The following is a 13,642-nucleotide window of genomic DNA, read 5'->3' as shown; positions in this document are numbered from 1 at the left end:
GATGTCAAGGATTAAAAATCAGAAGTTGATTCAATAATTTTTATTTCTGCATTTATAAGACCTTAATTTTGGGCAAATAAAAGACCATCATGAATGCAATTGGGACTATCAGGTGCGTTGTTAAGATTTTTTGCTGATGCGCTAAGATTTTACAGTCTTCGGCCTTTTAATCCAGCCATGTTTCAGTTAAGCATATGAAATCTGGTGAACTAAGCACATAATATCACATAATATATTGCAAGTTTTCTCAACTTTAACTTAACCCCAAAAAAATGTAGGATTTTTCTGTTCGACAGTTGAGTGGTCATATAATTTTTACGACCCCATGTGAAAGATTGGTTACAAAACAATTCAATTCCCTCAATGCCGAAATACCCAATGTGTTATAAAACCCAATTTTTCCAATTTTATAATTTCGTTCAGTAATCTAATTAAAATTAGCAGAACCACGTTTTACCATACAACCTATTAGGAACATTTTCGGTTTTTTGGCGTTGCGCGTTTTATCCTGACTCCGCTAAATTATACTGCTTTTGGAAATTGGCGATTAAACGATGAAACATATGGATCAAAACGGCAATATTGGCACTTTGCTCCATAAAAAGAAAATTCTCAGTTGTGGCAGCTGAAAATTAATTCTCAGGAAAAATTCAATTCATAGGAACAAGTTTTTTTACATATGACATGTTGACATTGCTTTTCATTTATATACTGTTAAGAAAACATTAAACTGCAATCTTCTTCTTGTTAGGTTTTTTGCCCGTATGATTGAGAGAACAATGAATAATTGTTTGTCGCATTATGGAGAGATTAATAAATTTCAATACTAGCGTTAGCGACGGTGAGTCTCAAATGCAGATTAAGAAAAAAGTTCTGATTAAAATAGATTATTATTGATTTTTAACAATTTTTTTGATCTCACACAAAAAGGACAATTATTCACAAGACGATGAACTAACTGTTGTACATAAAAAGCATATATACACTGATAAATTAAAGACAAGGAACATTCTGCTAGTGATCATTAAATTTAGAGTTATAATCAATCTGAGAAGCCTCAATTAAGTCTCATCATCATTCGCGATTCAGCTCAGTGCAAGTGCAGTCTAGCCTGCCTCTTTTTCTGCAACATCTGATGCAGTGACGTCTCCTGCTCTCTTTTCTCTTTAGGACCAACCAGATCAAATTCATCATCGCGCTTATCTAGGGAATCGGGTGTCGCATCCCTTTCCTCCTCCCTCAACTCAAAGTCATCCATAGTGTCCCGCTCCTCTGTATTATCTAAATCTCGTTTCTCATCACCCACGGACCCTCCACCCAGATCCTCGTTGTCTTCTCTCAGGTCAAAATCATCGACATCGATTCGTTTTTCTGCAGTTTCTACGATTCGCTTATCGTCTCTCTTGGTTTCTTCCGGGTTACCGACATCTTCTCTGAGATCGAAGTCTTCGACATCGATTCGTTTTTCTGCAGTTTCTACGATTCGTTTATCGTCTCTCTTGGTTTCTTCCGGGTGACCGGCAATTTCTCTCAGATCGAAGTCTGCCATTTGGAAGCGCTCCTCAAGTGTCCTTCATATCTCGTTTTTGGGATTCTGCCGAACGTTTTTCCTGAATTACTTTGGAGTTTCTGACAGCATACTTAGGAAAGACTCTTTTGTATTCCCGGGAAAGGTGTGCTAAAGCATAATCAATGATTTACTGAAAATTTAAGGTCAATATATTTGATTTGGAAATTTAAATTTACCTCCGTAAAACTTAGCTTCAAAACAAAAACATGTGGCATGTTTATATAAAACAGAACTGGGCTTCAACGCTGAGAATAAATTGAATTCAAATGTGCCGTTGCTGATTTTAACTTAGTTTGAAATCTTTGCTGAACCTTAAGTTCAAGTTATTCTGATTAATAAATCAAGTGCTGTGATCTATCTCTTTTTTCGTCTCTTTATAATTTGATCACATTTTGATGATCTGATATCTTGTCAGCTTCGACCCCATAATGAAAGTCAGAATTTTAAAATCTGTTACGACGAAATTTTTTATCGTGTAGGATCTGATCTAAGCTTGATTTTTTATCCTAAAACTTGGCAAAATTTTTTAATGTTTACGACCTGATGGTAAAATGTCTCTATAAGGCACGAGGTGCAAAATTAGATGAGCCTAACTTTGATTGAAATTTGCGAGCTTTACGCAACAAAAATTCTGGAGACAATGAAAATTCTTGAAAAGTTCTGGAATCAATAAAAGTTCTCGATGAATTCGGAAATCATCATCATAAGATGATACCAATTATATGTTTTTATTATGATAATAATTAACTATAATGTAAAGTACAATGGTACCAATTTAGTATTACCTTTCGTTTGTTGCCATATCACAGAATGTAAGACCCTCTGTACACGTATTAAGAATTATTTGTCGAATTAAAGAGTTAAAATGGACCAAATGGTCCATTATTTACGTGGTCTAGGGGCGCTGGATATCGTAATGATTCTGGTACTAACCTTCCGTGATAGCCACCAGCAGAAGAGCCAATGTACATAGACAGATGGTATTCATTTTCTAGTCAGACTGTTTTTCTGCTCTATGAAGTAGCAACTAATTATTTTTGCTTATATATACTGAATGAGAGTGACCAATTTCTGACCAAATGAGCCGCCTTTATTGTCAGTGCGTGAACAAACTAGTTTACATTTATCACCCACTATATCTTCAAATATAGTCAAATTATGAAGCATATTTTTCATATATCATTTTTGCATGCATTTTACGCAGTTATGTACAATTATTTATCGTTTTTATTTCTCACGTTTTTATTTCTCAGCGGGAGCCGCAAAACATAACACATTACTTTTCAAATTAACAGTTGGACCAATGCAGAGCCGTATAAAAGTATACTAAAAAACTCAGTTGAGATGAAAAGTTCTGCAAATGAGCATTATATATGACCGATTGTCCTTTGAATTTTTAATTTAATCTGAGGCATTAAAAATGACTGCGATTGTAAAATATCAAACGCCAGCTTAAGTTTAATTTTTTTGGCTATTGGTACAATTACGTGTAACTTTTGGCTGACATTTAAAAATTACTTTGTGCTTGACATTACGAGAATGAACAATTATAAGAACACCCACTATGAAGTAATAGAGGGTAAAGAATGTAATCATAGACAAAAGTGCCCTCAATGCGCAGTATGCTTTTTATTCTACTTGAGACCAAAGCAAATGAACAAATTTTATCATAATGAGACCAACACATGTGAAAAAGTAAAGATCACGTCAAATGAAACTCAACAGGCCATAGTTTTCTTATGTTTTGGTGGAGAGTTAAAATAACTCTCAGTTAGCAGAGGAGACCTAATTTGAACCAAAATCTGAAATAATAATCGGCTCTGTAATCGCTTGCAGATGATGTGTCAACCCGTCCATTAAACGCTTCATATGGAAATAGATCTAAGAATTTAACAAATTAATGGGCAAACAATCAGAAGCTATGATAAAATTAATTGTAAAAAAATTTTTCAGTTAAATGTTTTGTAAAATAAATACAAAAATATATGCTACTTGGCGTCAACTTCTCAGTAGGAGAGTAGAAACTTCAAGTAGAAACTAAAATGTTTGTATTTTGATCGAATTTGAAAACTCCCTGGCTTGGTTTCGGAGCTTTTTTGAACTTTTTCAAGCTTTGGTTGACATTACGATGCAGAGGTATGTCCAAATCGTCACGGGCAGGTATGCCCGATGCGTGTATCTCGTGTTCGTTTTTACTATGTTAATACATTGGAAGTGGAACAATATTGCTGAAAATAGCTACTTTAGCAGAAACCGGCAAAATGGAAGGGAATATCGTATCCCGTGTTCGCAAAAGTGTCCTAATTTTAGCCGCAAAATACAAGTGCAAACTTAATAACCTATTTTTCGCGCGAGTTGTATCACATATCCGCTCCATTTAGTTATCGATTTTTCGCACTCAATGTAGCTCGATTTCGCATATAATCCACAATTAAGCCTAACTTAATTACTACTTATTTAATTAAGCCTAACTTATTACTATTAGCAGTACTTTACTACTACTTTATTACTACTTATAGTACTTTATTACTACTTATTTCTACTAATTAGTACTATTTATTACTACTTATTAAACTCAGCCAGTCCCACATTGATATATAAAGCCTTTGATGTGCGAGGGATTTTTCGGAAAAAAATCAGTTTTTGTGGTTGCATGTATTTAAAGCACTTTAAAGCTTTGAAAGCTTCAATTAAATCTTTATTAAAGTGCTTATTGCATGCTCAAAATGCGCGCGAATAATAGATACATAAATTGAGTGGAAACGTGCTACAAGATTTGTTACCTACTTTTCGCACCGAATGTTCTTTTATTTCGCAAAAATTGGCGGAACCCCTTTTGCGAAAAGTAAGATAGAATAATGTGCAACAAATGAATCTAGTCAGATGGTTTTTCAGTTGGTTTTGCAGCTATTAAGCTTTCGACACAAAAAAAACACATTTTGCGCAGTGACTTTACGAGGATAAACTGAGGTTTGGAGTCTAAGTTTTCGAGTTTTTAAATATCTTCAATTTCGAGACATTGATTGATTATAAGCATTATATATATATATATATATATATATAAATATATATATATATATATATATATATATATATATATATATATATATATATCATAGCAACAGATAATTAAATACTTTAAAGATAAAACCTTTGAACATTTTTTTTTGAGAGATATTGAAAGTAGTATTAGCTAAGCAAGAGTGGGGGGGGGGTAAAAAGACGTACCAATGTAAAAAGAGTACGTATAGCCCATTTTCATCAATTCTCCGAAGACATACCTAAAAGAGAGAGCGAGAACAATAGAATTTATATAAATCACCCCAGGAGAAATCCGAAAATCCTGAAATCCTGAAATGCAGTCAGTTTTTAACGCAATTTAGCCGATTTTGTGTTTATTGGTTTTTACGAAATTCTTTTGCTAGGTATCACTAATATAACAAATATGAACAAAAATTTACCCAATTCAAACATAAAGGCCGAATTCCTGCCAAAATATCCAACTATCGCCAAAAAATAACAACTTTTTGCCAAAGAACACCCAATTTGTAGCAAAAAGTACACAATTTTTGGCAAAATCGGCTCATTTTTTGCGAATAAACACCCAAATAATGAAAAAAAACAAAAAAATTGCCCAATTTTTACCATAAAGTACCCAATGCTGGCCAAAAAAACCAATTCCTGCCAAAAAATACAAAATATTTCAATGTAAAAGCGGCTACTTTTACCAAAAAATACCCAAATCTTGCCAAAAAATACGCAATGGTTTCAAAAATGCAAAAAAAATCAAATTTCTCCAAAAGATATCTAATTTTTACCAGAAAATACGCCGTTTCTCCAAAAAAAACAATTATATTTCGCCCACGAACACCAAATTTTTGCTGAAAAATATCCTATTCTTGCCAAAAAATAGCTAATTAATCCAAATACCACCCAATTTTTGCCAAAAAATACCAAATTCACTATCAGAAACACATAATTGTGCGCAAAAAAAAAACATTTTCTTTTAACCAAACTGCACAATTTTTACCAAAAAACCCTATTTCTGCCACAAAAATTCAAATCAGCAAGAAATTGCCTAAATACTTCTCCAATTTTCCCAGTTTTTTTTCTCTTTACAAACACAAACAACTTCAAGATTTTTTATAACCAATGTTTTTCCCAAGTGACCATATTATTTAACGTTGCAGGTAAATAGCCTCTCTCCTTCGAGATTAGTCTTTTTTGATAACAAATCTGTCGATTTTTTTAATTTTGCGTGATCATAAAAATGTAACGTGATTAAACTATTAGTCACTGAATTACGTGTCATAAGAGTCTCCTTTATGCCATTGTTTGTCATAATGTCGTCACTACTTTACCACTCTGTCGTCACAATTACGTCATTTTTTCGTATCATTTACGTCCTTCTGTCGTCATAAATACGCAACAACTAGCTTAGGATGTTTTCATTCCCGGAAATATTTCAATTGTCAGAATTACAATTTCGATTACAGATGCGAATTTTTTTTTCCCAACTACTGACAAAAGTTTTATCCCATTGCACTTTTCATCTTAAAATATTGCATTTTGATCCTCTCTTCTCAATTCCTCTATTAATTTTTGTTCTGTTTTCAGAAAAGGTGCCTGAAAATTTGATCAAAAAGAGCTGTTAAATTCTAGCAATAATGCCGTCTTAAAATCCAATATGACCAAACATCAGAATCATCATCAAAAATTTGCTCACATAGCTACCAGTCATTTTGCGACGACGAAACAATGCAAACTGAGATTGCTTATACACAAGCAATGCCTCTGATACCCAGGAAAAAGTGTTTTTGCAGCCACTACTATTCATCGCTGCGATTTACATTCTATCAATAAATTCATCGCAAACGCAACATTCCCCAGTGTTCAGTTCTGGTTACCTACGAAAATGTTGACTTATCTAATTTCGGAGACTCCACTGCTCTTTGCAGTTCACTCCAAACAGTTAGGCGCTTTTTGCGAGACTCGTTGCATGAATTGTTCAGTAAGAAAAGGGACACTTTTAAATTAGCGTCTTCAGCTAAAGATTTTTTAATTTCTTTTTGTACTCCCGCAGGCTCCGAAATGCTGACAAATTTTGATATTATTTTGCAGTAGATAGCAAACTTGTACTTTTAATTTCTACTGTTCTCGCAGATGAATCACATCTCAGTTTTATCAAATCAAATTTGACAAAACAGAATTTTTGGCGTTTCTTTTGTTGCTTTTCCTGAGTGACCTTTCCTTTGATTGCACCGAACAATCAGTTCCTGCAACTTTAATGTGGAGTCCTGTAGTTAGATGTTCTGTATCTGATTGCGAATCAATTCCCTAACAAAAAACTTCTCGTATATTGATTGCACTAGCTATCAAATTACTTGGAAGCGTTTAGATACAGAAAAATACCATTAAATTGATGCAGATGATTCTCCTAACAACAAGGAGAAATGGCGATCGATTTTTAGGTGTTCATGAGGATATTATTCGAATTTTGAGGACCTGACTAACACATACAGTTTTTCCCTACACCAGTTTTTTAGACGATCAACCCAAAATCTAGTCTGAAATTAGTCATCATTTTTGTTTAAAAATTATGCTGACAACACCGTTATTAGGATGTGAGACTTGATGATTTTTGATTTTAAATCAATGACAAAAACCAATAATAACCTCACAAACACAGAATAGATTTTTTGGATTGGAAAACTTGCTCCCATTAGTGTGTCAATATCTCTTAAATAACTTTAAAACAAAAATTTCCTTTGCAGTAGAGATCCGAACAAAACAGTTTTGACATTTTGGAGTTATATAGCAGAAATGTCCACCAATGATGAAGAAAATTTTTTTATATCTCAACTTCAGAAAAAGTAAATTAAAAGTACATGATCGATAAAAAGTTACCTTCAAAGAAAAGAAAGGAGTAGTCGATGATGAAACGAAAACTATTGAAGAAGGTGACAAAGGCGCCAATTCAATTAAAATGCGAAGCGAGCTCAGAGTATTATTGAACTTGAAGCAGGAGTTTGAGATTTACTACAATTATATTCCATTTATTTGGTATGAACTGCTTGCAAGATTAAAGAAAATCTTTCGCTTCATTTACTGACGGATAGAAACGTTGTTCAAAAGTGGAACAAGTACATTGGAATGAGATTACGCGACATAAAATTTATTGACAAATATGTTTTCCTGGGTGAATTGAGTTCATTGGATAACTTGATAACTTTCTCAAAGCGTATGTAGACAGTAAATAAAAGGGTTTTTTCCCTTATGATTGGTTTGACTTTACTAAAAAGTTAAAAGATTCATGTACCCCTCCAATTGATACTTTCTCGAACAAGTTGAAAAATCGCAGTCAGTCGATTACGAGAACTTCATGGATTGCAAAAAGACGTGAATTGCAGAAGACAGGACACAAAAGAAACTGATTTCGAAAAAAGTTCCGAAAAATGAGATGAAAACTATAGTAGAAAGTAGAAAACTACAGTAGAAAATAACAGAAGTAGAAAAGCGCTTTCAACACTTTGTGTAAAACATTGCTAATGCTCGCCGCGAAGGAGATCAAAACAAAGTGCCAAAGATTGGTTAAGACAAAATGATACCTAAAAGAAACAGGCCGCAAATTGATAAGTTTACCAACAACAGATTTTTCCTAACCTTCCATGAGCTGCCGGAACAAATTTATGAAGAGGGGTTAAACAAGGTTCCTATCTTGCATAAGGAATCAGAAAAATTAACCTTTTTTACACTCCAATTTGTTAAGCTCACTGTGCTTCAACTCAAGTAAGTTTTTTCTCTTCTTCTTTTTCTGCGATCAATTATGCGGACAAACATGAGTTGGTTGAATTGGATACGGAAGTTTGTACATGGCAATAAGTGAAGAGAAGATTGAAGAAATAGTTGGGGCAGAGATATGCTCCTTGTGGCATTGGGTGAGACAAAGTGGTTGCTCTGAACGATTGGAGGCCATTTCAGCGAACAATTTTTTCCCTAAGGGTGCTGAAACAAGCATGCTGCCTTATATAGAAGAACACATTCTCAGGAAAACTTTGTGTTCCTAGATGATCTTTTTGATCTCGAGACACTACTGCACCTACGGCATTTTTTCATATACTGTGAAACAATGCAGTATAAGACCCAACAAGAACAGAATTGAATAACCCTTAAGCAAGCACAAAAAAATCTCCCATGAATAGCAATAAAATTCATTCAACCGTGGTTTCAAAGTTGTCAACATTAAAAAATTATGCATCCGTGAACTTAAAATAGTGAGGCTTTCATATCTTCATCCCAAACATAAAAGAAGTGAATATGGAATTCCTTTTTTCAATCAGATTTATGAACTGAACTCTTTTCTTTTAGATTTTGCATAATACTCATAGCCTTTAGATTTAATTTGTTTTAATTCACTGGTTACCTCACAAAACATCATCTCAACGAAAAATTTGTTTAAGTTAAATGAAATACGTACAAATAAACATACAAGTTATTATATATAGGTTTTACAAAAATTCAATAGAATTTTTTCAAAACAATTTGCAACTTTTTTATTCTACCTTTACTTTTTTTACTCTTCACTTTTTTTAACATATTAATTTTTTAAAGATATTGGTGTTCAAATCTTACAAAACATCTGAAAAAAATTTTGAAGTATGAAAAGAATTCAAATAACTTGTAGACATTTGGCAGAAAAAAGCAATGGAGTAAAGTATATTGCAAACAATTCACAAAATTGCGAATCTTGAATTTCCTCCAGTACTACCAAACAAAATTTGATTTTGTCCTGATTTTTTTTGATTGAAAATGATATTGTCAAAAAACGATTTTGTTTATAATTTAGGTTGTAACGAAATTTTTTTTATATTACGTTTTCATTAGCAATATACTGTTTTTTTGATTGAAATTCCATTTTCAGCTAAAACGATTATATGGAATGTTTTCTTTTTTTCTAGAAAAAGTTATTTTTTTAGGAGTTCAATCTTCGCAAAATAGTGTTCTAAGAAATTGCGTCTTAGTTTAACTTTCTGCGAGAAATTTGGTTTTTGCAGTTTCCTATTCTTGCAAAGACGTCGATATTGTTATGTAAATTTATTGAAATTTTTTATTTCTGTACGTGTTTTTCAAATACAGTTCTTTTTTTAAATTTCCGTTGAAACTTCTTTTTTGGAAAACTGTTTTAAAACAGACATTTTTTGATTCACAACCTGGTGGAAAAAGTCAATGATAATATTTATAAATTGAAAACAAATGCAAATTTTGCATTTTTTATCTCTCTTCTTACATTTCTAATGTAAAATTACTAATGAACCCTTTTTGTTAAATTTATTTTTTAAGGGCACTTTCTTCTGCAAAAATCTTGCTGGCAAAACCTTTTTCCAAAAAAGCTTACTTTTTCAAAACATTTTTTCAAAAAAGCAGTTTTTGGTAAACAGTGTCGTGAAGAGTTCAACTTCCCTTTTAGGTTTGATTCGAAAAATGCTTGACCTTTAAAATCTAATTCCTATAAAAATGTTTTAGTCTAATACTTTATATAGAAAAAAACTTTTCTTAAAATCTTTTCTACAAAATTGTAGGTCATAAATATAAATTTAGAGGAGTTGGGGATATATTTATTTCCATTTTGTAAGCATTTTTAAAGTTTTTTAAGCGTTTTAAAGAGTTTTTTAGGTTTTCTTTAAGCATTTTAAAGTTTTTTCAAATTTTTTTAAAAAATTTTAATTATTTGAAAGTTCTTCTAAATTGTTAATTACGACTAAAACTCTTGTGGAAAAGTTTGCAAAAAAGTATTGAAAATGGTTCTGTAAAAATATTTCCCCAAAAAAATTTTAAATCTAAAGTACCTATTAGCACAAGACCTTTTTGTAAGAATTAGATTTTATTTATAAAGCTCTTTTTGAAGAAAATTCAAAAACATATTTAAACTAATCTCAAAATTGTAAAACAGAAAAACTGATTTTTCAAAGACTTTTGCTAAAAAAGTAAAATCTTAGTAAAATGTTTAAAGCTAAGTGTCTTTGTTGATAAAATACAGCAACGCTATTTTTTCAATCAAAATTACCTAATAGAAGGAAGCATTAAACTTAAAACTGTTTGTTTTAGCAATTTTGTTTACAAAACATGCAGTTTTTGCAATAGCTGAAACTCACACGGTTTGCAATTGCTGAAACTCAAATTAATCATTATAACTCAGAAAACACAAATGATTTAAAAATATAAGTTTAAAACGAGGCTAGTGCCTCTTACAGAATGAGGATCTTTTCGACCCTAATATTTTGAATAATCGACATCAATTTAGGATAAAAAATTGATTTTTTTTATTCCTATTGCACGATGCGAGTATTCTTTAACTCCACTTCATAGAATTTTTCTGGCTGTTCATAGAGTGTAACGGAAACTCGGCATATTTTTGTTTGTGTGACAACTACAATCCGTCATCTGATATCTGCTTGAGCTGTTTCCTATAAGCTTCTTTGCCAACTTTGTCTACACCAATATTTGACGCTTTGTTTTGGTTTCTTTTGTGGCAGGCGTTAGGAATGTTTTGCACAAAGGATTGGCAGCACTTTTTTGTGGTATATTGTCGAAATTAGAAAACATTTTTCAATAGTATTTCTTTTTCAATGTAAAACGCAATAGAGGATTAATAATTTGTCGCAGCTCACGCTTGATTTTCAACACAAGCATCTTGCCCAATTTTGTTTGCAACTTGTGATAATCTGCAATTTTCATCATGTGCTCCTCAAGGTCTCGTCAAGTCACATAATTTTTTTATACGGGAGCTTCAGTGGACCACTCCAAAAATTCTGCTTGTTTGATTCTTTCAATTGGAGCTTTTTTGAAAGGGTTGGCTGAAACCGACAATTTTTGCGTTTCAGTTCGTTTACCTTTTTGTGTTTTCCCTCCACTTTTTCGTTTGACATTTACAAATATTCAACAAGCTTGTATTCCTTTTCCTGCAAATACTGTTCTCGTGTTCCAGTTTCCTCAGCTTGATCTCTCTCCCTCTATCTCCATTAACAACTAATTCTCATCTTGCCTTGAAAAAACATAAAAACTGCAGCCCATTGCGTCAAACATTGCTGCTATGAGCGCAGAAGCTGTCAACCAAACAACAGCCAATATTTTCTGTTTTTTGTCTGAGGTGGGTCTGGATTTTTCATTCTGGACGAGTAATATGCAAGTAATCATTTGCATACTGCTCAATAAAACTTCTCCAGTTTTTCTTTGGATGAAAATTTTCAGTGTCTTCGTTGAACCTTCAATTCCTATTCCGTAGATAATCTTGTTGGCCTATTTGTAATTGAAAACGTGTAGAACTGCATTGCTTTAATGAACACAATAGACGGGGACACCTTATCAGACTTTCCATCTTTCGTATCTCCAATTTGTGTATTGCGTGAAAATTAATGGCCCTGACGCCAGCTATTTAATGATGTAGTTGTCAAATTCAGTGTCTTGCTCTCAGAATGGAAAGGAAGCTATGCCTATTGGAAATTAGAGAAATATGTTTGCCAAGTTGAGATTGGACAAGTTTAGCCCAGTTTCTAAATATCAATGTGCTAGAATTTAATATTAACAGTGGGAACGACGTTTTCGAACGAATATTGCATCAACAGTGGGAACGACGTTTTCATTGTTATAACACTTCAGATAGTCGTGATTTTTGCTCATAGTCTCCTTTTCCCAAATTTACTGCAGTTTAAGGTAATTTTTGTTTATATGGTTGGGAACGTTTTTCAATTTCATCTACATCACATTCTCGTTTTCTTTTATTTCCCTTTTTTGAATTCTCTGAAGTTGCGTTAATCGACTGACGAGATGTTATGGTTTTTCAATTTGCTTGTCACTACCATTCATAGTCGCCAGAACCCTTCTATTTATGGGCCCTATACATTTTGAAAAAATTATCCAAAGAAGTTGCTCGAGTCAGAAAATGCAAACTGTCACGTTACTGTAAACCGAGTAAATTCATTCCGATATAATTGTTACCTTTCGAATTAGTTTCAGAACAACGTTTTATCTTTCGGCGAATCAAACAAAACTTATTCTTTAATCTAGTATAAGTCACATCGCGAGCTGTTGAAAACAAAAACAGGTATTTTAATGCTGTATTTCTGACAATCAAAATCAATAATACCTAGAGTTCACGTCGCAATCTAATAGAATCGAAATCTTCGCCATCTTTTTCTATAGTTTCCGCTTCATCAATGACCCGTCATTCTCTTTCTTGCTGGGAAGACTTTTCTCGAGAATGCCAGGTCTTCAAGCTCTACGAGTTAACTTCTCTGTGATACGACTTCCAATTCTCGATAAAACTGGTACGGATCTGCGGTGCAGAGAGAAATTTTGTAATCAGGTAGTTTGGAACAAATTAATACCTTATGGAGACATGTTTTCCACTCCATGAAATCAGTTCTGTGTTTTTGAGGTTGAAAATGGCATTTGCAGTTGAACCAAATTAGATGAAAAAATGTTTTTGATAGTTGCTAGGGTCCTGGAGAATGCTTTTGTTAGGTTTTTCTGCTGCAATTCTTCATATGCTCCAAAAAACTATTCTATTTGATCTATGGGAAAAAACTAATGCATATGCATCAGTGGAACATTTTAAAACTTGCTAAGGTCCAATGTCTGACAGATTTGATTCTCATAACTTAATAAATCTTTAAAATGCAGTGTCTTTAAACAGGAATTACGAGAAATATCAGCGTAGATTTTGGATTGATCAACCACAGGAACAAATTTTGAACTAAACTTTAGGTCTGTCAGCGCTTTAGGAAATCGCAAAATATCCTCATGTACTCCTAGAAACCTTTCACCATTTTTCGTGGCTCCTGACAGGAGAATCTTGGTCACTTACATTGCATTTTGCTGTATCTTAACGCTTCCAAGTAATTTGTTAGCGAGTACACTGAACAAACCCAAAAAATTTTGATAGGGCTATGATTCGCAGTCAGATAAAAAATAATTAACTAAAGAATTCCGTAGTAAAGTTGTTGGAATTGATCGTTTAATGCAACTAAAAGAAGGACACCTCCGTCTAAATACTAAAAATTGAAATTTCTAACA

General features: G+C 32.9%; 1 protein-coding gene across 1 annotated transcript; it reads right to left on the bottom strand.

Moving 5' to 3' along the window:
- Window positions 1–871: 871 nt before the first annotated feature.
- LOC142340048 (uncharacterized) lies at window positions 872–2,757 on the bottom strand. Its single transcript, XM_075390448.1, has 2 exons — window positions 2,504–2,757; window positions 872–1,678 (listed from the first exon to the last, which is right to left on the bottom strand). The coding sequence occupies exon 2, from the start codon at window positions 1,547–1,549 to the stop codon at window positions 1,091–1,093; it is 459 nt and encodes a 152-aa protein (XP_075246563.1). The 5' UTR covers window positions 1,550–1,678; window positions 2,504–2,757; the 3' UTR covers window positions 872–1,090.
- Between the last annotated feature and the right edge of the window lie 10,885 nt (window positions 2,758–13,642).

Source organism: Convolutriloba macropyga, chromosome 5 (assembly GCF_964194025.1).
Source record: "Convolutriloba macropyga chromosome 5, txConMacr16.3, whole genome shotgun sequence".
Taxonomy (NCBI): domain Eukaryota; kingdom Metazoa; phylum Xenacoelomorpha; order Acoela; family Convolutidae; genus Convolutriloba; species Convolutriloba macropyga.
The sequence above is the reverse complement of the archived record's forward strand: the minus strand, read 5'-3'. Positions and strand labels throughout refer to the sequence as shown.

What these genes read in the sequence shown, in the direction of transcription:
- LOC142340048 (XM_075390448.1), bottom strand. Translation starts at nt 1,549, where the DNA reads ATGGCAGACTTCGATCTGAGAGAAATTGCCGGTCACCCGGAAGAAACC.